This window comes from Podarcis raffonei, chromosome 7 (assembly GCF_027172205.1).
Source record: "Podarcis raffonei isolate rPodRaf1 chromosome 7, rPodRaf1.pri, whole genome shotgun sequence".
Classification (NCBI taxonomy): Eukaryota; Metazoa; Chordata; class Lepidosauria; order Squamata; family Lacertidae; genus Podarcis; species Podarcis raffonei.
In genome coordinates, this window is record NC_070608.1 from 47,220,381 (window position 1) to 47,246,112 (window position 25,732).

Below are 25,732 nucleotides of genomic sequence, written 5' to 3' on the forward strand. Positions count from 1 at the left end.
ATCTGTCCAGCATAACTTAAAATAACATTCTCCCATACAATTTTGCCCATTCACTCAGATAAAAAGGTTCTTCTCTGTGTTTCGCCAGCATTTTAGGTCTAGTGGGTGATTACACAATACAGAGCCAAGGTTGATTTCTTATTCAAAGTACATGTATCTATTGTCCTTAGGCAGCAAGCTTTCTTTGTTTATAGCACTTCTAAGGAAGCAGATAGGTGATGTTCCTGGATTCCCCTTACCCATTTAGCTTTAATGGTTTGTTGTTATTTTCTCTGTGCTGTAAAACTGGTTTTAGCTCAGTTTATTTTTATTTGGATGTAGGCTGCCTGGTAGATAATTTGATGGAAAGGTGAGCCATAAATAAATATATTTTAAAAAATGATGGTTAAATATGAAATATCAGTCTTCATATATATGCGTGTGTTTGTGTGTCTACACACACACACATATTGATCCGAGCTATTTCATTTGATTTGCAGCATAAGTGAATGAACCATCTGCATATTTCAACACCTAAGCTATTTTTAATACTGTCATTTCCCCCACTTGATTCAAAAACAAAAACCAGGAGACCCAGTCCATTTCAACAAACAATAAAGTGACACCTTGTTGAACGGCCAGCAGTGTTATATTTAGCTCTTCCAAAACAAAGTTACAACTAAATCTGTCTCTTCTATCAATCTTCACATAAAAGGCTGCCTGTCAGCACCTTCTGTGATGGACAATTTAGACTAGTGCACACAGGTGCACATGTTAAATATAAATGGTGCTGAACTTTAAGACAAAGTCAGGAATGATACCTTCACAAATTATTTGTTGTTTGGCATTTATACTGCACTTAGTACATGTGTACAGAACATCTTAAAACAGAGGAAACTTGTGCCTCCTGAATGCAGGGAGTTGGACTAGATGACCCTCAGGATCCCTTCCATCTCTACAATCCTATGATTCTAGGGGAGAGCAAGGAGCAATTTCACTGCAGCAAAACTGGAACAACCTTTCCCACTTTTTCTGCTGCTCTGTATGAAATGCTGCAGTTATTCCATGTCCTTGTTAAGGCAACCTGCAGAGATGTGATGAAAACCAAGCAGTGTGCTTGGCTCAGACAATAAATATATTTATGTCCAGATATAAATAAAAAGCTGCACATTTAAGATGGACCATTTAATCTCTGATGAGTAAAATTCCAGGAGAGGTAAATCATTTGCTAATCTGGGGTTGCAACACTCCTACTCTTACTGTGTACTAATAGTTTGCACTAACTGCTGAGAGTCTAAAATATCCTGGAGTTTCCATATCTTTTTTCATTGAAACCCATAAAGCAGCATGATTAAATGAAACGCATCCCAATGCAATATAAGGAATTCCTCAGAAGAGGCCGCTACAGCCTGTTTGCCCACAGCTCTTGACATTTCTCTATGCTTGTATTAATGCAGTTCACTTCAAGTACATGCATGACATTTGTTTAATCAATGGTGAACAAGAGCTGTCAGATCAGGTTCACTGCATTTGGTATCCCAAAGCAAAACACCTGTTCAGACCCTCCCTCATTCTTTCCATTGGGAGCTAAATGCACACAGTGCGATTCCATGCACATTTACTCCAAAGCAAGTCTCATTGCATTCAGTGGGGCTTACTTGCAAGTAAGTTTGGATGGAACTGCCACCTAAACACCTAATGGAATCCCAATAAAGTACATTATTACATGGAATTCTAAACCATACATATTGATATATACCAGGGGTGGCCAACTCCCAAGAGACTGCAATCTACTTACAGAATTAAAAACTGGCAGTGATCTACCCCCGTTTTTGGGGGTTCAGGTCAAAATTGTTAAGCTTTTTTGTTGTTGTTGAGCTGATTTTAAGGGTTTTGGGGGAGAAGGAGGGACAAATTGCTGGGGAAACATACAGCCTCACTGATAAAACTCTGTCTTCTATTCTGCAGATTGTGCAACAATGGAGGGCGGGGCAGGGGGGGGGACCGGATTCGATTTTACCAACGCTAAGGAAAGGAACTCAGTGATCAACCACGATCTACCAAAACCTCCCAGGAATCTACCAGTAGATCGTGATCAACCTGTTGGACATCCCTGATATATACTTATATTTATCATTATATGTCTATCAAGAACTCTGGAATGATGGAAACATTAAAACTGTACTGTGAAACTACGCTCTCTGGAATCAATAGAAGTGATTTTAATCTATTCACCCATATGCATACTTGGGTTTCTCATACATATGAGCCCCATTCATTTCAGTGGGGATACCAATCTGTACAATTCATGTGCATTGTATATAGATTAGCTTTCCAATTTCCACCAAGATGAGTGGGGAAGGTATTCTGATTCTTTAATTTGTATATTGTAAGTCAGGCTTGGATTTGTTCTCAGTATTGAAAGATGGAATACAGATTGAATGACTAATTGAATTGTTTACGTACAAGAGTATGGACTTCATATGTGCACTGCAGCTCCCGATACTTGGAAGATTACAGTGTGTACAAGGGCTGCTGTGTGTGCAGTTCCTCTGCCCAATCCACACACACTTCAATCTCACATCAAAGGTACTATTATCATCTCTGCTCAGGGTGTGTCAGCAATCATAACTAAGTACAGATTATCCAATTAATGACGCATGAGCTAAGATTCAAATTCAAAAATGAAATATACAAATTCACCAATGGGAATGGCTTTATGCATCCACAAAGCAGTGTGACATTGTCCAAAATGACGGCTAACAGACTGGAGAACATTTCATGCCTTCTGATCAGTTTTATCTCTCTCAATGCAAAAAACGCTTGAGTTTTATTTTCATTTTAGCCATTTTAAACGCACATATATAATCAAAAACATGCAGTGCTGATAAAGAAAGAAGCTTACCATGTAACACGAGGCTCTGGCCAGCCAGTCACAGTGCAGTGTAATTTGACATTCTCTTTCTCCCAGATAGTGTGGGAACGAGGTTTGATAACAAATTCAGGAGCATGTAACAGTTTGTCTTCATTTAACTTTCTGTGGAATTCTATCTTATCACTTAACTGCAAGGCAAAGAATCATCTTAAACTTTATCACCTGGACACAATATAGTTTTATAACAGGGAAACATTATTTTTGTTTACAACAACCTTTCCCAATCTGGTATGCTGCAGACAACTCTACAAGGCTACTCTAGAACAAGTAGAGATGAAATAACTATGCTTGTTGCATGCTGCTATAATTTTACAAAAGGACCAACTTTTAAAATAAAAACATGGGGGGTGTTTGAGATTTTCTGATAATTAGCTGAGTGCACTTATTCAAAAGTAAAGTTTATGAAAGCTGTCAAGAAATTGAACTTTGTCGCCTGCCCTGGGCTACTTGTATGAACTGTAGCATATTAAGATGGGGTAAATATTTTTTACTTATTTTCTCACTGGAAATTATAGGTTTAACTGAGAAACCTAGCAATTTCCCCGAGGCTCAAATATCAAGGCAGTCCAATGTGGATGTAAGGAATGGCACATCTCTTGTTAGTGGGTCCTTGAAACTGGGCAATTTGGGAAAAGCATATGGTGGACAGAGTGAAGCTATATGAATAGGTGCATAGCTGGGAGGTGGGCAGATCAAGATGGATCTCAGAGTGGTAAGGAAAGACTTGGGCACGCCTGGGAGAGAAAGGTAGAAAAAAGGGCTGGATGTGAACAACAAAGGAGCTTGTGTAAGGTTCTATTTTTAGGGAATGTGCTTAGAAATAGGGTCCCACTGATTCTGGTAACCAAATCAAGAATTCAGCAGTTTGAATATTTCCCTCTGAAATCAAAGGTCACAAATGTGCTTAACTATGGCTTTATAGTTATGTTTCCTACAATGTTTCTTTTACAAAAAAAGAAAGCATTATTCCATAGCTGTAGTACCGTTTTCTTTAGAACCATTTCTTCAGCTGTCTCTTGTATTGCTATTTTTCTTGACTTCTTCTGATGTGTTTCTTCTTCCATAGAAGATGAAGTTTCCTTTTTGGCTACAGTAATTCCTTCCCCAGCTGCCATAAGGTTCCTTCTTGCAATATATGCAGCACTTTCCTTTATTCTTTCTTCTTCTGTGTCTGTAATCCCGCTGATATGGGTCTGTCTGCAATATATATTTTTTACATTGAATAGAAGACAAAATATTTTATTTAGTTCAGCCTATTCCATTTTAAAGGCAATGGACCTTCTCTACAAGGTCTCCTTGCATTTCTATTATGATAACCACCATCTGAAGTGAAGAAAGGTAAAAATGAAAAGACAAGTGGGTGAATCAAAATGCTCAATGTACATGCTTTCAGTTCATTATGGCTCTGAAAATCTGACACAGTATTTTATTTTTTTTAGACACAACTTTTCCAATTACAGCTAAAAGTAGTGCAATTATATTTAAAACATGCAATAAAGCAACCAAGTTAAAAACAAAACAAAACACATCTCACACTTAATTATATTATAGCTTGCCTGTCATTGGGGCTTAACGTCTAGAAAGGGGGATGCCAAGACTCCTTCACTTATCTATGAAATATACATCAGAGCTTTCCAAACTGTGTGTCATGACACATTAGTGTGTTGGCTGCAGTGTGTAGGTGTGTTTTGATAATGCTCATCAAGCTCATCCTGGGGCAGAAAAGGGGTTAGTTTAATCTCTGGTTTGTTAGTAAAACTGAATTACTGTGTTGCGAAATGATTTATGTCTAAAAGTATGTTACCAACATGAAAAGTTTGGAAAGCTCTGGTCTACATGTTAAGGGTCAGGTTAATCCTCCCTTATCTACATATTGTAGCAAAAGGGATAGCCCAGGTGGCATCCTCCAGGTGTTGTTGGACAGCAACCTCGGTCACCCCTGACTTTTGGCCATGGTGGTTCATACTCATGAAAGCTGTAGTGCAACAACATCTAGAGGGCACTACATTGGCTCCCTCTGTACTACAGTTAATTCCTAGCCTTGGAAATGTGTGTCAGGGTTGAACTCTAGTAGCTCTGGCGCAAATTAATTCCTGATTCCGGAACATTAATCTATAAGTGATTGCAGTGTTCTCTTATCCCTTCCATTCAAGCCTATCTCTAAATAGAATTTTACATTAAGGACCACAGCATTGTCCCCCCTTCCAACAAAAATCAACAATGGTTTGCTTCAAACTATTGTTAAAGGAATGGGTGGGTGGATTTCACGATGTGGGAGGAAAATATGAATCTCACATGTGTGGGGTAAATAAAGAATTGGCTGAGTGCCTGGATTCAAAATGTGAGCCTAACTCACCCTCCAGCAGGTCAAGTAGCAGGTCAAGAAGAGAGATGGAACATCAGATAAGAAGGGGTATGATCTAGCTCAGTCTAGGAACCCAGCTCTATTATCGTAACTCCTTCATGCATTAACTAGTACTCGTGCATACTTATGCTTGACTGCAATCTCATTCAAATGAAACTCTTTAGCATGGTACATGGCTCTTTACAATGTATAACTTGATCACCACTAAAAACATCAAATCCATCCAACCCATGAATTGGGGTCAACTTCTGCTTTTGGATACAGCATGCTTTTAAAGAACTATTAAAGTACAGTGTAGACTTGTGTAAAGGCTTTTTATGATTATATTAATGTGTGCAGATATATCATCTTATACAACAGGGTTAGGAACATAGGAAGAGATTGCTGGCTCAGACCAGTAAATCAGAGATAAATCAAGTTGTGTAACTAAGTTATGAAATGAGCTACAAATTAACTTTTTAAAAAGTTATTTGCTTATGAATGCATATATCGCAGGCCCCAAGCCCAACTGTGTTGGCTTCCAACCAGAATACTGGGCAGCTAATGTGTTATATCTCTAGATAGCTTTCTGATGTAATCATTTTTTTAAAAAACACACTGCCTCTCTCTGGCAAATCATCTGTCAATGGAAAGGTGCAAGCTGTCCATGTAAGAGAATGCAGATATGATTTATAATTTGCACATGGAAAATGAGTCTGGACTCTTATCCTTCAGAGAATAAATAGACAGAAATGGTGTGAAACAGCATGTCCCATTCTGACACAAAAGCATAGATGGTATGTCAAATTTGTGTAACCATATAACAATGGATCAAGTGAGCTTTTCAACACTTTAAGAAATATTAATGAGAGCAGAGTAGTGGTGATAATGGTGAAGGAATTCCTATTCCATCACTTAACCCCCATATACAAATCCCAAGCATGCCTACAGGACTAGTAGTCTAAAGACAACTGGCTACTCCACATCTGTATTTAAGGGTATGCCTGCGCCAGCTGTTATCACAATATATTTCTTCTGCATAAGCACCAAAACTCTCTCTCTCTCTCACTGCAAAGTGCATTGTACTCTTCAATCTTAAATGTGTCTGCCTGTGGACTTAATAATAAGAGAGAAAAGGAGTGCACTCTTAAAGCAATGTTTCAGCTGTGCTAATGCCAGTGCAATGTAGTTGAAATCCTATGCTCCCCTAGCAGCAACCTTAAAGGCACCTATGATGCCCCCAATTAGTCATGCATAGAAGGCACCAATCAAAAGTGATGTGAGGAAGAACATCAAGATGAAATACTACACCCTGGAAAAACGTTAAACATGCACAAGCTATGCTAGTGTCATAGACATGATTTGTCCAACCACTCTTACAAGATATACATTTGGTCCCATCCATGTGTCTACTGACTATATTTCCAGCAGGTCTTCTTATCAATGTCCTTTCAGGTGGGGGAACATTGTGCTTCTTTTGGGGTAGTTTGTCTACCTTTGGTCCCCACCCTGTACTCAGCTTTCACTTGTGTCTCCTAGAAGCTTTCATCATGTGATAGCAGCCACACTCCAGGAATGGCTTTGACTGGCTGGGTAAACCAGGTGAGGGTAGCTGATGGGTCTGAAACCCTTGGCAAATTAGGGACTTCCCCCACATGTGAAGACAAACTCCAGCAGATTGAGCAGACCACACAAATAGTGAGTTCAGTCAAGAAGGTAGTTTCTGCTGTAGAAGGAAGTGAGGGGCCGATGGGGCACATCAACCTGGGAAGGTAGCCCATCTAGGGGATTTTTTTGGGAGAAGAAAGGGCTAAGGAATACACCCTACAAAAATCCAAAGCTGAGTCCCTAAGACTCCTTTGGACCACATCAGTGAGGCCGAGAGAGGGGTCCTGTCGTATGGGCAGCCCAGGACCTCCATAGACACCAGGCTTGTGCCCCAAGGAAGGCACTTCAGTGCTGCAAACATAGCAGTTTGACTTCACCCCCAGAGGCATATTCCATTGTCTCTCGAGACAGATGGATAGCAGTTGTCAACAACTGTATCATATCACAGGGGGAAAGCAATGAAAATGTTCTGGTTTTGATTTGGCTTCTATGTAGAAATGTTCAGAGTCACACTCATTTTCACCACAACACAAATCTACCACATCACATATATCAGGGATAACCAATATGGCCCTTATATAAATCTACTTTTCTTCCACATGTGAGCAGCAAATCCATTACAAAGATACACAGACAAACCATGCTCTTTATCCCTGCTCCTGTCCACAAATCAATGAAAGAGAGACATACCTTCCTCTGAATACAGGTACTACATACTCAATAGCTGTGTTTTCCTTCTCTTCTTCTGACAATATACTCTGCTTAGCCCGCTTTGCTTTGGGACTTAACTTGAAAGAATAATCGTCCAACATTTTTCTGAAAGAAAAGTAATATCATCAGATTTATAAAGACACTGCATATACAATTAGATTTACAAGCATATGCCTTAGAAAACCATATCTAAACATAAAAGATACATTAAATATATCAGGACATCTGCTTATCTACAAGTATACAAGGTGAACATTGGGGAAGCAGGCAAAAAACTACATAGAAAAATAGATGGAAAAACACAAAGATATAATGGTCAATTCAGTATTGCCCAGATTATACACAATAATGTGTTTTTTGTTTTTATTTTGTATATCTGAGCACCGTCTTTAATACCATCAACAGGGAAAAACTCAAATTTAGATTACCGCTTGTTACTAGCAACAGCTAAGGAGCTTCCACTGTTACTATTTTGCAAAAGGGATTCAAACGCTTACTGGAACTTTTGGTTTATGCAATTAAAGTGCATTAAAGCACTCTGTCACATTACTGCAACAATTCTGCTTTTTAAAAAGCATGGACTTTTTAATGTGATGGGAAATGCATGGAAAAGTGTTCAATAAGCAAATTATTTGCAGGAAGATGGGTAAACACCCCACAAGTAAATACAGATAATTGCAGAATGAATGCTTATTGTCATATAACTGTCCCATAAAAGTATAATAAATGGTTAATAAAGGTTGGACACAGTCTAACCACCAAGTAATCTTTGTGCAAGCAAATCATGATATGAACTGGGCTTAACGTGCAACTACTTACTTACTTACAATTTGCTTCTCATCTATCCTCACTGTGCTTCTCATAACAAAAGCAGCATTTTAAAAAAAACCTTAAAGAATACCAAGGGTCAAAGCTCAAATTTCTAAACTTTGAAAACTATTGTTTCATATCACTTTTTTAAAAATATAACTTGCTCATACTGTTATGCAATCACTAGAATGATCTTTATGGGTCTAAATTCAATTCGAACATCTTCTTCACCTTATTACAGTCATACCTCAGGATAAATGTACTTCAAGTTAAGTATTTTCGGGTTGCACTCTGCAGCGACCCGGAAGTAACGGAGTGCGTTACTTCCGGGTTTTGCCATGTGCGCATGCGCAAATGGTCAAAATTACATCACACACATGCGCAGAAGTGGCAAAACATGACCCGCGCAGACGCGGGTCGCGTTTGCTTCAGGATGCAAACGGGGCTCTGGAATGGATCCCATTTGCATCCTGAGGTACCACTGTACTTAGATTTTCCAGAGGGAAACAGAAAAGAGAACGGAAACATGCAGCCTAAGTTTATGCATGTCTAGTTACAAATAAGTACCACTTGTTCAGTTGGATTTAGTCCTAGCTACTTCTGCATATGCTTATTACATACCTAGACTGAAATCCAATGCACACATTTGGGAGTAAGCGTTCCTAAAAATGGGGCTTAGTTCTGAGTAGATACTCAAAGGATTACACTGTTTACATCACAAATATTCTGAGTAGCATTTTTTCTGCAGAAGAAGTACAGAAATGTGAGCACTGATTAAATATAAAGCCATGCTGTAACTATTTTTGCTGGATTGTGGATATTAGTGAAAGGGGAAACCCAATGCAATGGAGCTATTTGTGCCAGCTCCTGAATTTGGGGAGTCTACCAGACCCGCCAAGTGTCCCTATTTTCCAGGGACGTCCCTGATTTAGAGAATCCATCCCGTTTTCTGATTTGATCCTGGAATGTCCCACTTTTCCTTAGGATGCCCCTATTTTCATTGGAGAAATGTTGTAGGGTATGGAGTTAGCTGACCCCCGAGCTGTCTGAAGGCCATCCTGTATAGGGAAGTTTTTTAAAATGTTTTTATATATGTTGGAAGCAGCCCAGAGTAACTGGGGCAACTCGGTAAGATGTGTGGGGTATAAACAGTAAAATTATCATTAAGGAATGGGACCTCCCTATATTCATCGTAGAAATGTTGGAGGGTATGGTCCACCTGACAGTGAAATGCAGATGATGTTTGGCCACACACACAATTTGGCCAACAGTTACTGAAAGGTCATGAGGCTGTTGTCCCTGAAACCAGAGAGCAAAGCAAGTGTGATAGGTCCTACTCTGGGGAGATTCAGTTCCACATACCAGGTAAGAAGCTCTGGTTGCAACATCCTTCACTGAAGGGCAATATTTTAGAATCTACTCTGGAGAATCTAGAAGCTTCTCTGTCTATGGACCTCTAGTAAGCCTGCACATAAGGGACTATGAGAAAACTGATTTTAGAAACTTTTATAGTTAGTCTGCTGATACCTCAGGTGGGAATCCTATAAACATTTACCTGGGACTGTACACTACTGAGCCAGTGGTGGAGCATATGCCCACACTGCCCAGGGAGGGTGCGCTCCTGAGGGGGGTGGAGCGCACAGCTGAGGGGGCGGAGGGTGCCCTCCCAGGCACGGGATAGCTGTTTGGGTGCACGGAGCCGCATGCGCGCCCTGCAGCCAGGGCCAGAGTGAGATGCCCATGGTGGACATTCAGGGTGCTGCCTACCCACAACTCCCAAGCCTCCCCCAGCTGTCAAAACCAAGGGGGAAGGGGGGAATGCCGCCAGCAAGGCGGTGCAGCTCCTCCCCTTTCCCCGACGGCTCAGGGTAGGCTTGGGAGTCGCGTGAAGGCAGCGCACCAAATGTCAACCCCCCCCCCAGCGAAGACACCCGGGGTGGTCCACCCCCACCACACATCCCTTCCTCCGCCCCTGCACTGAGCTCAATGGGACTTACTTCTGAGTAAATCTGTATCGGTTTAAGCTACTCTCAATCCCATCATATATCTTTTAGCAGAATGGCAGGATATAAATGATCTTAAATAAATAAATGGTTTTAGGAAGCATTTCAGGGGACAAGGAGGAAGGCCAAAGGCCTATAACTTGTTTGCAAGAGCAATGGTGTTGTTTCTATATAGCATCAAAAATAACAGCTTACTCTAAAATCTGTATGTAAGATCGACTTACAACAGGATATGTATTCATTGGGAAAGAAACTTGATTTTCAACTCTGGTCCTGCCCAATTCATACATTACTTGGCTATTCACACCAGTGATCCTAGTCACTGCTGAGTATGCACATAGTGCTTGAGTCCTGTGCATAAGTTACTGAGTGGCAGCAAACACTATATTTCTAAATGAGAAGTACCCAACAGTCATGGCTATTGCGGCCAAACAACACCTATGATCATTCTGTTCTTATATTTATTTGAGGATTGCTAGAATAATTCACAAAGGATTTTGAGTCATATACGAAATGCCTGAAGCAGCCCTATATTGCTTCATAAATTTAATTACCATAGGTAGGAACATCTGAGACTGACATTCAGAGCCATTGGTTTAGAATGTCACCTGACAATGTGAACTGTTTTCATGTCTCATCAGGGCTGAGAAGACAAATTGTACTATGGTCCCCTAGATGTTATTGATTTGGATGCTCTTATGTCACTACAGATTATGATGACCTATGGTTAAATTTAGCTGAATGCTAAGGCATTGAGAGATTTTAGAATTAGAATGCTAAAGCCAATTAGCAACTTTTGAAAAACTGCTTAGGTCTTGCCTACATAAAGAAGGGGGGAACCCTGGGTATGTTCATATTACAAATTGATGTACAGTTTCAGGATTTTTAAGACATTTGCTGCAGACAGTCTGCTTATGGTAAGCAATGAAAAAGCCTGGAAGACGCAATACCTTTGACAAGAAGAGTTTGATTCCTGCTTCTTCAGATCTAACATAGTATGTTACTCTGTGAAACAGGCTTTCCTTCTAAATAATAATAAATGCAAAAATTCCTTTCAGAAAGGCGAAGCATGTGCTGTGTTGCCAGATCAAGAAGAGTAACAGGATCCCCCTAGAGATTGCCCTACTAGTCTAAGGTTGGAGACTCAGCTATTTCATATTCTATCTCCTAAGTGACAAACATATTTAGACAGATCTGATTTAGTAGAAAAGATGAATAAGAACCCTTCAAAAGACTGATAATTTTATTGAATGAATGAGGTTTTTCTCCTGTCCCTTCTTCCACAACTTTGCTTTGTCTGCCACATGACAAATGAATGAAGTAGCCTAGCTTTATTCCATGCACTGGATTGGGTAAGATTATCTGACATTAAGGTGTCCTCGACTGTAGGGTCAAGTTGAGAGCCTTCCAAATGTTGGCCAAAAGCCATGAACAGGTTTAGGGCACATAAAGATCTGTGCAAGATATTTGGCACATTAGAGAAGCTTGCTGAATAAACATGAATCAAACATTGAAACGCAAGGTATATAGTTGCTTTGGACTAATATATAAAGAAAAAAAGATATATATATTTTTACTATAAACAAAAATAAACACACAGTTCAGATTATGTACTAAACCACTTGATGGCTTGTAGGCACTGAGCAAAACATAAGAAAGCTTGACAGCGATACAGTGGTACCTTGGGTTACAGACGCTTCAGGTTATAGACTCCAGTAACCCAGAAATAGTACCTCGGGTTAAGAACTTTGCTTAAAGAAATCGTGCTGCAGCGGCTCGGTGGCAACGGGAGACCCCGTTAGCTAAAGTGGTACCTCAGGTTAAGAACAGTTTCAGGTTAAGAACGGACCTCCAGAACGAATTAAGTTCTTAACCCAAGGTACCACTGTACCAGGAAAGGCCCTAGAACTGATAATTAAACTATCAGTCTGTGAACACTCAGAAAAGGATGCTGTGATTACTAAGACCCTATTTTTCAGCAGCTGGCTCTAAGCTTTAAGGATCTTCTACTTAGGAATCAAATGACCAAATATTCTTCTCCATACCTAAACTGATGACTAATGACATAGTTCATGGCATGTAAAAGGGAACATCTTTATTTATACTTCTGGGCTGCTGGAATTCCCTTTGGCCTAGACACAAAATGCTTTGGTGTATGGCTATAGACTTTGATGAGTAAATCACCATAAGAGCCAAAACCACCGTGTGCATGTGCGAAATCAATATTGTTTGATCATCACAATCCGGAAGAGCAGGACATATCAGACTTCCCATGGTAAGCACAAGGTTTTCAGGGTGGGCTATCTCTTTAATTCTGTTATGCCATACTTCCTAAGGCTGGCATTTTGTGTTAGGCCACCCATCCCCCATAGCAGTTGTTTTGTGACTGGAGCCTCCAGCGTTCCCTCAAAATTCAAAATGTGCCCACTGGTCCAAAAAGGCTTGGCAACCTATACTATAGAATGGTAGGAAAGAGCAAAAATAAAATGTAAGAATCTTGACCTGTAAATAATCCTGTAAATATAATCCTGTAAATATAATCCTGTAAATATAATCACTTAAGAGCAATTATTTTTGCAGGAATCGAGTTCAACCTTGATTGTTCACTATTGTACTTAAAACTCTTTGCCAAAGCTGAAACAACAGTTAAATAATGAATGGAATCATACTTTCATCAACACCAGCAATTCAGTTATAAAGGTCACATACTGAGCACTTCAGTCCAAGTAAGCACATACCAGCCTAAATCCCAATCACAAACAATTAGATAATTACTTCTGGCAAGATAATTTTTTTAAACCTGCTGAGAAAGAGGACATTTTAATGGGATTTCACAACGGTATTGGATTTCCAGTTTGAGTGCCAACTTCTTCCAGTGATCAGAATACAGAATACAGGCAGCGTTGATGGCATCATGATTGGTCCTTGCCCATCCTCAGATACTTAAATTACTATCTTTGGCTATTCTGCTATCAATTAAGGCTGGTGTATATTTATTTTACATGCATGTTTATTTAAGACAACTAGCAAACATCTAGATTCATCACATCTGTTTCAATTTTCCTACTATATTATAGAGAAAACCATGCTCTTAACCCTCTTATGGGCAGGCAGATGTATGTAACATTCTTCCAGTGTTTTCTATTTTTTATGAAAAGTTAATGGAAGACTGTGTGTTTGAGGGCTCATTCACACTGAAGTTTAATGTAGATTTGAAGTTGCTTCTGTGTCTATATTTTTTGGCATCCACACAATACTGTACTCTCATCCAAGTGGCAGCCTGCATTCCCACCCCCCAAAAGAAATTAAATTTGGATTGTCCTGATCTGCAGATAATCTGCTAAGGGAAGAAAACACCATATATAATTGCATGTTACCCAACTGTGGGTGCAACACCCTACTTCCATTTTGTTTCCATCAGCCCAAAGGAAAGAATTCAGCTTGGCAATCTGGTATATTGAAAAACTTGTGGGTTAAAAAAATGCTTTAAAAGTGCATGTGTGCAGATAAACAAATACATGTGCGTGTTCCGACAATGGACCTCAGGTTTCCAGAAAGGGAAGTGCTAACTGAGGGGAGGAGACAACACCACACAGCATGAATACATACTACCAAGCACCACCTACCAATGTGGACAGAGAAACAATGAGATAGATTTCAGAGGCATAAAACTGAAAATGTTCATGTGTGGATGAAGGTGTACAAATGCACGCATGGAAACAGCAAATCACATATAAATTTGTAAACCACTTTGAAGTTTTCTTTTTTGTGCTTTTTACAATCAATCAGTGTATAAATTTTATGAAATAAAATAAATTAAAAAATAAATAAAAGTAACTCCCTCATGTGAGGACAACCTGAGCTGAGGAACTGTGAGAGGAGGAGCTAATGAAACCATTTCCCTCCAGCCATTATTCCAATCAAAACCAATGCCCCATTTCACCCATGGGGGTGGAAATACATACATTTTCATCCTGCATTGAAAAGAAGCTGGGCGGAAGGGTGATGGCTGAAGGGGAAAGGGTTAAGCAGCTCTTTCCAAGCTTGCAAGCCTTCTTCAAAATCCATGCAGCAAACTGCTGCATGTCTTTGCCTGTGTAATATCTAGGCTGGCCCTCAGAAGACCCATAGAAGAGACAATAACCATACTTTTGTGGGAAGACTGTAAAGTGTAAAAAATTGCGTCTAAGAATAGCAAATTATTTCAGCAAAGAAATACAGTGGTACCTCTGGTTGCGAATGGGATCCGTTCTGGAGGCCCGTTCGCAACATGAAAAGAGCGCAACCCACAGCGGAGCGTCTGCGCTTGCACAGGTTGCGATTCGCCGCTTCTGCGTATGTGCATGACGTCATTTTGCGCTTCTGCGCATGCGCGAGTGGCGAAACCCAGAAGTAACCCTTTCCGGTACTTCCGGGTCGCCGCAGGACGTGACCTGAAAGAACGTAACATGAAGCAGACGTAACATGAAGTATGACTGTACATATGATGATACATCACAGAACCTGCTCCTGCTCCAACTGAAGCCAATAGAGTGTTTGTCACTGAACTGAATGAAAAAGGAGTAAACATTTCCTTGCAACTGAGCAAAATTTTGTGTTTTACCCTACCCTCGACTGTAGGTTTCATATCCAAGGCGGTAGGCTTCAGCTTTCTTATTGACCAACTCAGATCCATGATGGTAGGCTTCCGCTTTCTTACTTATCAATTCAGATCCTAGACTGAGGGCTGAAGATCTTTTACTGTGAGCTGCTGATTCATGGGCATAGGATTCTGCCAATTCATGGCTAGATGCTGCAGACTGCTGGCCATGGTGGTAGGCCAATGCAGCTTCCTTACTATAGGCGGTAGATCCATGAGTGTAGATGGCAGATTTGCGCTTCTCCTCCCTTTGGTACTGACTTAGAGTGGACTCCAGCTCCTTGTGGCGATATGCACGATCAAAATGTTGATGATGCCTCTGGTAGAATGGTAAAGACATCCTGGATTTCTCTTAGCTCAGCCCACACTTTTGATGTTCTGTAAAAACAACAACAACAAACCACAAGTTAAATACTAGCATGCATGACTATGCCATTATGGTGGGTTTTTTTTAATGTCATAAGCTGCCTTGAACATGGTTTTAACTATGGAAAGTCAGTATACAAATAAAATCATGTATGTATGTAAAGGTAGAGGTAAAGGACCCCTGGATGGTTAGGTCCAGTCAAAGGTGACTATGGGGTGTGGCACACATCTTGCTTCAGGCCGAGGGAGTTGGTGTTTGTCCACAGACAGCTTTCCAGGTCATGTGGCCAGCATGACTAAACCGCTTCTGGCATAACAAAACACTGTGACGGAAGCCAGAGCACGTGGAAACGCTGTTTACCTATGTATGTATGTATGTATGTATGTATGTATGTATGACATGCTCAATAATTTTTCAGAAATCATAATTAATCCAACAAAGATAGATTCAGATAAATACTGAAGGGAAGATTGTGGGTGGTATTCAACTTATGTCTTACTCAGAGTAGACCCTTGAAATTAAACAACTTGACTAAGTATGGTCCATTTAGTTCAATGTAACAATTGTAATTAAAACTTAGTTGAATACCACACTGTGTCATGGTTATGTTTCACTGGGCTCATCTACCTGCAAGCAAAATATGATAAATAGTAGTTACAGCATGTATGAGTACAGTAGTACCTCAGGTTACATAAGCTTCAGGTTACATACTCTTCAGGTTACAGACTCCACTAACCCAGAAATAGTGCTTCAGGTTAAGCACTTTGATTCAGGATGAGAACAGAAATCGTGCTCCGGCGGCGCAGCGGCAGCAGAAGGCCCCATAAGCTAAAGTGGTGCTTCAGGTTAAGAACAGTTTCAGGTTAAGTACAGACCTCCAGAACGAATTAAGTACTTAACCTGAGGTACCACTGTATTTAAGTGTATGAATAAGAAACTTTCACAAGGACATAAGTCAAAAAGTGCACACAAAATCCATTTTAACATTCCACTTATATAAGAACATTATTCATCTGAAGTTAAGAAGAACATTTACGTCCACACAGTTGTAGATTTGAGTTTTATAACTTTCTATGAAAATTTGAGACACTTGTAGAAAAAAAGCAAAACATTAGTTTCATCCCATGTGGCAATTCCTAGGAAAAACACAAAATGCTCTTTAAGAGCATCTGGTTACTCTTGTAGCACTTTGGTACAGGAATCTTTTGTCTAACTCTTCTAGAATTAAAATAAATTTTGTGTATTTTTCTTTTCTATTTCTTTTCTGTTTTTTAAAAAATCTAACTTTCAAATCACATTTTCATATTGTGATTTCAACATTACGTTCCAGATTCTGCATTCAAAAATCATCTTCTTGTGACCATCTCACACAGTTACATTTGGAGAGACCCAAGATGCAAAACTGAAGAGTAGAGTCAATACTCCAAATACATCCATTTGCAAACCAGTTATTCTGAACCTTAGCATTCACAATTAAATGTGTGAATCCAAATTATAATTCCAGTGTGTATAACATAGCTCATACAAGTGCTTATTATTTCATGTTCTGCACTGTATGTGTGTCTGTTTCCTTCACTATTTATATATGCATTGTTTGCATAACTGCAGTCTGTCTTATCTTAGTATAATTAACAGGCTGTATGAAGGGCCCATGGTTCAACACAAGGTTTCCAACAGTGAAGATCTACCAACATAATTATGACTTTGTTCAAGATCCACTTGTTGACGCCCACCATCAGTACACACACACAGCCTTAAGCCTCTTCTGCTGCATTTTCCCGAGCACCTGCTGTTAGCGGCTCAGTGATTAAATGACAAGGCTTCTTCAATCTTCAGTTTGAAAATTATTATTCATTTTGTGAATAGCCATTAGTTTTATCTTAGGCTTTGAAAATGCTAGATTCAGTGTGTGTGGTAATTCTGTGTGCACACATTTACAGAGGCATGTGCAGTAAAAATACCTAATTTGTCAATAATTTAACTACTATGATTAACTTTTTATATGTTAATGTAGGGCTAAATAAATGTACATTAACAGGAGCAGCATCATGATGGCAGACTTCTCACTGGCCTATGTATGTTCATTAAAGCATGTGTAGAAAGTGGCCACACATATTTGTGCCACACAGCTGTTTGCATTTGATCCCATTTGAACATTATAATGAATACATTGCACATAGGTTGGTGCATTGTGTTGGTATTCCCCTCTAGCAAGGGCTGTTATATTTTAAAAATACTATGGGAATCTTGAAACACATAGAGAATCTAATCACTTGAACTGTTTTCATCTGAAGACATTCTGAAGTAACTATCACACACAAGCAGAAAGCATTTTAGAAGAGAACTGTTACACAACTAAACTTTCTAGTGGCACCATTAACTCATGTTTCATTTGAAAAGTACTTTAGCGGTACGTTACAATAGGTGAGCTGCTGAATATTTTGCATTACTTTGTTTTTTCTTGAAGGTTCACTCTTAAGATTTCTCCAATCTGCTGTTGAATCCATAATAGAAGAAAATAGATAATACTGGTCCACATTTATAACATACAGAATACATTTGTTTGACAAATAATGTCTCTAGACATTGCATACTTACCAGTAGTCCAATTAAGAATGATAGAATTTCAGTCTTGTACAAGGATGAATGAGAAGAAGAGAGAAATCCAGCAAAAGTTCGATCCAGCAGAGTGGCTGACAGGACCAGGGTTGAGGGACCCTCAGGTCCAGAACAAAAATAATGACTGTAGTCAGTGGAATGTGAAAGCAACACTCCCAACCTTTTATGGCTGGAAAGGCTGTTAAATATAGCAGCAGCAAAGAGGGGGAGAGAGACAGAGTGCTATCCCTCCGCAAATATATGACAGCAGCTTCAAGCTACAAGTCTTCCCTCTCTCAAGCCTAACGAAATTGAGTCCTAAAGCCTTCTGCCAGCTCCTAAATGATGTCAACATGGCTGCGCAACTGACATTCATTGGTTTAAGTAATGAAGGAAAATCTGTTGCTCCATAAACCTAATTTAAAAATAAGTTGCCACTGTACTGACAGAAGCCAGAGTTACAGTAGTGTGACATTAATAAGGACTCCTGAATGTTCTTGTGCCCAGTTCCATCACAGGATGCTATTAACACAAGTGTTGATATATCTGCTGTGAACTGAATTTAGCCAAGGTAATTTGGAATTGTGAAGGTAATTAGGAAAGCTGAACTGTGGGTTTCATGGGGGGGGTGTAATTCTATGATTTCTTAACAAGTTGTCAGTTTTTATAATCTGATAGAATCATAGAATTGTAGAGTTGGAAGGGACTCTGAGGTTCATCTAGTCCAACCCCTTGCAATGCAGTAATTTCAACCAAAGCGTCCTTGACAGAGGGCCATCAACCTCTGCTTAAAAACCCCCAAGAAAGGAAAGTCCACCACCTCTCATGGGAGTCTGTTCCACTGCCAAACAGCTCTTACTGTCAGAAAGTTCTTCCTGATGTTTAGTCAGGATCTCCATTCTTGTAATTTGAACCCACTGGTTTGGGTTCTAGCCTCTGGAGCAGGAGAAACCAAGCTTGTTCCAACCTCCATGTGACATCATGGATATTTAGATATTTGAATATGTTTTTTCATTTCCTAAAAGAATACCTGCTGGTTGAAAACAGAATGTGTATATTCTCTCACATTGTCCTTTTAATGAGCAAAAGGTTGAAGATACTGATTTGGTTGAAGAGTGCATGAAAGGAGTGGATACCACGCTTAACCTGGCAGGTTTGGGAAATGAGATAGGTTTTGTCCATATTTGAATTAGGTCTGAATCCATGTTTATTGCTTTGAACTTTCCCTCACCAATCTACACAGGAGTGTATTTGCTGTTGTACTTAGAATGAATCAGCCCTGTGCATCCATATTGGCAGCCATTCCGATTGCTGTTTAGATTCCTGCTGAGTTTGCTTGTTAATTGTCTCATCAGTTACAGTTGGCTGCCCCATTCCACTCTTTTATGTTAGTTTCTTCAGGTGGTATTGTCAACATATGGACAGATAACTTTTTTTTAATTTAAAAAAACTGATCTGGTTTGTGTGGAATACTCATTTAAGGGAAAATATATTCTTTGTTCCCCAAAATTACTCTGTGCACAAATTAAATCAGTTTTTCCTTCCTGCCTTGCTGCTGCAAAACTAAACCTTTTTGAATCTGTGGGTGCCTGTGGCAGGGCAGGGGTCAGATGATAATACAAGTTGGGGAGTCAGTGGGGCTGAGGAGCCCTTTCAAGTTCAGGAATTGGCATGGTGGTGGGAGTAGGTGGTGGCTTTGTTGTGTCTTTATCTACCATGACTTCTGCCAAATGATTATCACCTTCTCCCTACGGGCAAGCAATCAAGACCCCCCATTCAGGATTGAACAAGGAAAGCAGCTGGGAGAGAGAAGGTAGCAGTGGAGAGCAAGGAGAGAGGTCCAAGTCAGGTGCTATGAAAGCAGAGATATCCTCTGTTGTTGTTGTTTAGTCGTGTCCGACTCTTCATGACCCCATGGACCAGAGCATGCCAGGCACTCCTGTCTTCCACTGCCTCCCGCAGTTTGGTCAAACTCATGTTGGTAGCTTCGAGAACACTGTCCAACCATCTCATCCTCTGTTGTCCCCTTCTCCTTGTGCTCTCAATCTTTCCCAACATCAGGGTCTTTTCCAGGGAGTCTTCTCTTCTCATGAGGTGGCCAAAGTATTTTTTTTTCTTCACAGCAAAGGAAAGTCCAATGTTGTAAAGGGGGGGGGGAATGCACAGGAACTTGGAATGTAAGATCCATGTACAATGGTAAGCTGGATGTGGTCTCTTCCCTCTAAATCTCACTTATTCCCTATCAAACTGCCACTAGTGCCAGTTCCATGAAGTTATGGTTCAGTCTCTTTTGGCACTAAGCATTCCAGTCCTCATCTCCCTGGTTTGGAGGCTTCAAACATTTTCACATAAATACACTGTCTCACGTGCAACCTTTTGATCTCTTAAAGCAGCTGCCACTTCTTTCAGTATGTTCGTTGCCAAGTTCTATCCTATCCTCACTTAGGCAACCTAAAACATTTACATCATCATAACTAATGGATGAGTTGACCACAATTGGATTTCAACTTTATTCCAGCAGTTGGTTTAAAATCCTGTCAAAAGGAGGATGGTCATGCAATGTTTAAGCAACTCTGACATTCCACAGTATCTAGGAAGCAAAGGTGGGAATTTGTGCATAAGCCCTCAAAACTAGGAAGCAGCATTTGTAATCCAGACCTAAATTCCCTTTAGACATGGTGATCATTTTACTGAACAACTTTAGTTTCATTTATACTGCAAATGGTGTGACATTTTTGTTTCTCTTATCAGAGAACCAAAGTGATCAATTTTCATATCTGTGAAGATTCTTTATATGCATTTATATTCCAACTCCAAATGGAGAGGTAGCAGCAGTACATACATTGTTTATCTGTCTGAAATAATAAATTTACTATGAAGAAGAAAGGGCTAGTGAGACAAGTACAGTTAGTAGCTATGTAATCTTAGCTGTCTTTTAATGATTTAGCAGTCCAAGCACATTGACTTCTACCCAAAAGGTGCCCTTGAATAAATATTCGCTGGGTGTTTTGTGAGCAATATAAGGATCAGAAAAGAAAATGGATCCTGTTGATGAGTGGTTTTGAAAATGGATATGATATTGCTAGGGGAAATTGGTGTCTGTGAATCCAGGAATCTCAGTTCAAGAATAGAAGGTATGCACTTATCTCCAGACTGCACCAAAATAGTACACTATCTTTATGGTACATTGCTAAGAGTAAGACCCCTCCCTTTCTTATTTCTATTTCAATAGATGAACAGCTGACTGCAGTTTAGTTAACATTTCCTTGCAGCAAATGCTTTGATGTCTATTGTAAGCCATAACTGAATATTTAAGATAGAAACCATGCATTCCTTTGGCCATGCTTCCTCTTCTATAGAAATCTTATATTAATGGCATGATGAATAGTGATTTTCTCAATTTCAAATACCTAGGGAGGACCCAAAAAGTTTTATATTACATTTTTTGAAGGGATGCCACATTATTAGAAACATTTGTCATATAATTTTAGTCAATTAATTAACAGACCAAACTATTAAATTTGCATGGCAGTTAAAAAAAAGAGCAGACATTTGTTGTTTTTATATGATAAATACATATGTCATAGTAGGGACCAACTGAGAAGAGGTAGTCCCTCCTATGTAAGGGGGGAAATACTTATCTTAATATAGTACTTGCCATCTGCAGCTTTTCTTCCCAGAGAGGTTGTGGAATTCTTGAACCTCTGAAGGAAGTTTTGGGTGGATGAAGTTGAACAAACAGAGGCTTAATTCAGACAAGTTTGGGGGAAGAAACTGGTTGGGGAAAACTGACTATTCTAGATGGAAGCTTGCAACAGGTCTTAAGACAGAACTGCATTCCTCCTGGAAGACCTACTATGCACATTGGGAGTTCCACTGAAGTTGGCACTAACTGGGACTGCTCAAGTTGTAACGGTAATCAGGAGTGCTTTTTACCAACTCAGGCTAATGTCAACTGCACCCCTATCTGGAGAGGACAGGCCTTGCCTTACTAAGTAACTTATTTTATTACCTTGGAAATCACACTGAGCAGTGCATTGATGCCTGGGTAATGGAACTCCTAGAATTGGCATCTTGAATTAGAGTGTCTCATTCAGTCAACTCAGTAAAACTGGTGTTTACCCCCATAAAAAGTTATCCCTTGACCTATGACTGTTTTGGAAAAGAACTGCTGGCTTTACAGAAAGTCTACTTATTCCTAGCTACTGGACTTATGTTGACATAGATGGCTGCCTCAATTATTTAGTGTGGAACAACCCTGTCACAGATCCGTTCAGGACCAAGGTCAATTTTGTGTTAGAAAATTCCCTGTTCTCTAAAGTCATTCATATACAGTGGTACCTCGGGTTACAAACATCTTGGGTTACAGAATCCGCTAACCCAGAAGTAGTACCACGGGTTAAGAAATTTACCTCAGGATGAGAACAGAAATTGTGTGCCGGTGGCATGGCGACAGCGGGAGGCCCCATTAGCTAAAGTGGCACCTCAGGTTAAGAACAGTTTCAGGTTAAGAACAGACCTCCGGAAGGAATTAAGTTCATAACCAAAGGTACCACTGTGCTGAAATGCTATATACTTTCAGTACACAACCTTTCTGCTGTTACTTGCTTATTCTGGGAGGCCTTGTGCCTTTATTTTTCTCTTGCAGGCTCTTCAAAGACCCATGGTGCAGAGTGCAACAGTATGGCTTGCTCCAGTTCATTCCAACCTTTGCAGACACCTTGGGGAATTGCTATTTCAGCTGGAGTATCACCAGCTAAATATCTCCATCTCATGATCCTTCATTTGTGGTTTTCAATCAAAACCTGTCTCTGATGGGAGAATTTTATATATGGGAATATCACTGCTATTTGGAAGTACCATGGTTAGCTACAAAAAGCATATAAAGGCTTTTCAACATTTGTGCTATTCTTTGTTTGAAATGCTAAGATTTCATCTTCATGGAATCATGGATTGTGCATAATGACATGAAATTTCTCTTCCCACAAACATTTTAGCTGCAATGTGTATGTGTATCAGAATTCACTTTGTATTCAAATGAAATGTATTGTTTATTTTAATAATATTGCCATTATTAGCATGGCTATAAATATATCAAAATTATGTGTGCATTATTATGCTTGTACCATACTCTTTCTCCAAGGAATTCAGGGTGGTATGGATATATGGGAAATTAATGGAAAGCCATATTTATCTTTCCCATTTCTTATTCTGATTATTAATGCTAGGCTATACAAGTAGGGTTCCTGACCTTGTCTCTATTAGTGCCTTATCTGCCACCTGCTGGCAGAATGGGGTACACAATATAAATTTGTTCCTCAAGAGTACTGGTTGGTTTGAAGCCTATTTGCAACTTAGGTCTTTAAAACATATTCAAAGCACATTTTCTCCCCCAAAGAACCCTGGAAGTTTGTTAAGGGTGCTGGAAATTGCAGGTCTGTGAGGGGCAAACTACAGTTCCCATGAACTGTTCATCCAAGCATGGGCTGAGGCCGGAAGTCGGGTCTGACCTAGATTGCAAGTGTATCCCCATCAGGGAAAAAATAAAGAAAAGAAAAAATCATCTTGCAGAATCCTTATATGTTTCTCTGCATTTATATACTGGGGACATACACCAGCCACAATATTTGGTTCAAACCACCAATCCCTTCTTCTTATTTTCACAAGTATAGTTGTCACACTGAGGAAAAACAGTTAACATTCAAGCCTCAGCTTTCACCTCAACTTTTTCTGGACTTTGCCTTCCACCTCCCTCATCAACTGACAGTATTTCTCTCTACTAACTGCTAACCCTTTTTTCACTGACTTCAGTCAACCAGTCTCTGTTGTTCCGCACACAAATCAAAATCAATGTATCTGATCCATGTCTATAAAAAATTATCTTTCTCTCCCCTTTTAGAACCTGTCACCAAGCAGCAACTCCAAGGAGGCCTGCAATGCAGCAGCAGCACAAGGCCTCAACCTTTGACTGTTATACCCTGACATCAACAGAGGTTGCAGAAATCTTTTCCATAGCACAAAACATAAGACAAACATATATACACGGAATTTCTCCACAAAGCACACGAGAACAAGGCAATTAATTTACTTCCAACATCCTTTCACCAAAGCAGAGAGAGCAGAGTCGAGGTAAAATCATCCCCTTTGGTTACAGGGGTGGGAAACTTGATATGGCTGGCAGGCCAAATACTTACCTCCTCTGCTCCCTGCAGGCTAAACCAGGCGAGGTTTCCCAAGGGACCCATTCTCCGCACCCATGAGCTGACCGCCTTTGACACTGACAGCCCCACCTACAACGGGCTGCCAAATGAGCTACTCTCCTGTGAAGGAGTTCCTCTGATGTCCTTTTGCACCTGCAGACAATTGTCACTTTGAGGGAGCAAACAGATTTAAAAGGTGCAAAAATCAGCTAGAAAACACCATTATTTAATTATTATTATTTATTTAAATTTTATTGAGCACCATGTGCCAGATTCCTATTGAAAGGGTTACAGCTAACATTTAAGAGTTGATTCACATATTAATATCTGTGTGATATATTACTCCTATTATTTCCATGAGGAGAGAAGAACGTCTCACAAACTGTCCTGTATAAGAGTTTTCTTTCCTGAAATAAGGAACATTTCTGTAATGGGCACTGCACAATTTCTTCTGCAGTTGTTTTAGCAGCAACCAATAAAAGAAACCTCATACAGTACTTTGCTTTTACTGCCAGTAGCCCAGCAGTGGTGAAATAATCTGTCACCACATTCTAAGGAATAGCAGAAGTATACTGTAAGGGAGTTGCACTCACCACTTAAAACCAATGAACTAAATGTAAAATGTAAACAAAAAGCAACCCAACAACCCCAGAAAGTGAAATGAGGGAGTTAAATTGCTATTTCTAAAAGACTAATCCAGTACTTCTAGGTTTGTATAATCTAGAAGAGGAGGAAGTTATTTTTTTAAAAAGAAAATTAAATGTAGGAATACATGTAGGAAAATGAAAGGCTGGAACACACATTTCCTGGAATACAGCGGCCTAGTAAAAAAAGCTAATAGTAAAATAAATAATAATAATAGCCTAATAAAAGCTGCTTTCTGCCCCAAACTGGAAGGGAGTGAGGGGAAGGAAACTGGGAAAGCTCTTACGAACCTATGTGTGGAGGGCCTGGGAATTCCTGAAATCTTTATCATATCCTCTAAAAAATTAACTCAGCTTGGTAAGTGCTGACAGGGAGGGGAACCTAAGGGAGAAAACCCCCCTCCCAAAAAACAACCACCCCTGCATAAGGACTGAGCATGTTCAGTGACCACAGAACACAGAGTCTGAGGGGATGAACAGAAAATCAGAGAGTGGAGGAGCATTCTGGAGAATGGTACAGCTTGGCAACGTTTTATTACAAGTCCGACCTGTCTCTATAGCATACTTCCGTTTATGTAAAACCTGGGCATGTTCAGCTTTCCAGGAGGAACCTGCACTAGAAACAAGTAAAATTAATTTAAATATTCTTAATAGGCAATGGTTAAGTTCACATTTTCCTGCAACAAAACACTGTGGTTTGGGTGTTGGGACCTCCAGGTCTTAAATGAGAGAAAGAGAGAAAGGTCTGGATCCCATTCAACAAACAAATAACGACTGGGCAATGATTGCATGACCTTTAAAAAAAACTAAAAAAAAAACTTTGCAAGCAGTTTTTAGTTGTGAAACAGCAATTATCAGTTGAAGCATTATTAGACAGTTTGGGTGTTTTCCCAG

General features: G+C 39.8%; 1 protein-coding gene across 3 annotated transcripts in view; it reads right to left on the reverse strand.

Annotated features, from left to right (window-relative positions):
* Positions 1–24,307, reverse strand: part of MYOM1 (myomesin 1) — a 76,286-nt gene extending 51,979 nt beyond the window's left edge. Inside the window, exons 1-5 of one of the 3 annotated variants that reach the window (XM_053396453.1) lie at positions 24,189–24,307; positions 14,999–15,407; positions 7,557–7,682; positions 3,898–4,111; positions 2,885–3,042 (exon numbers count right to left, since the gene is read on the reverse strand). In XM_053396453.1, coding sequence (XP_053252428.1) covers positions 2,885–3,042; positions 3,898–4,111; positions 7,557–7,682; positions 14,999–15,369 — 869 coding nt within the window. In that variant the 5' untranslated portion in view covers positions 15,370–15,407; positions 24,189–24,307. Of the gene's footprint in view, positions 1–2,884; positions 3,043–3,897; positions 4,112–7,556; positions 7,683–14,998; positions 15,408–17,994; positions 18,175–24,188 lie in introns of those variants that run through there. The other 2 variants (XM_053396452.1, XM_053396454.1) reach the window with 2 other exon arrangements.
* Positions 24,308–25,732: the final 1,425 nt, after the last annotated feature.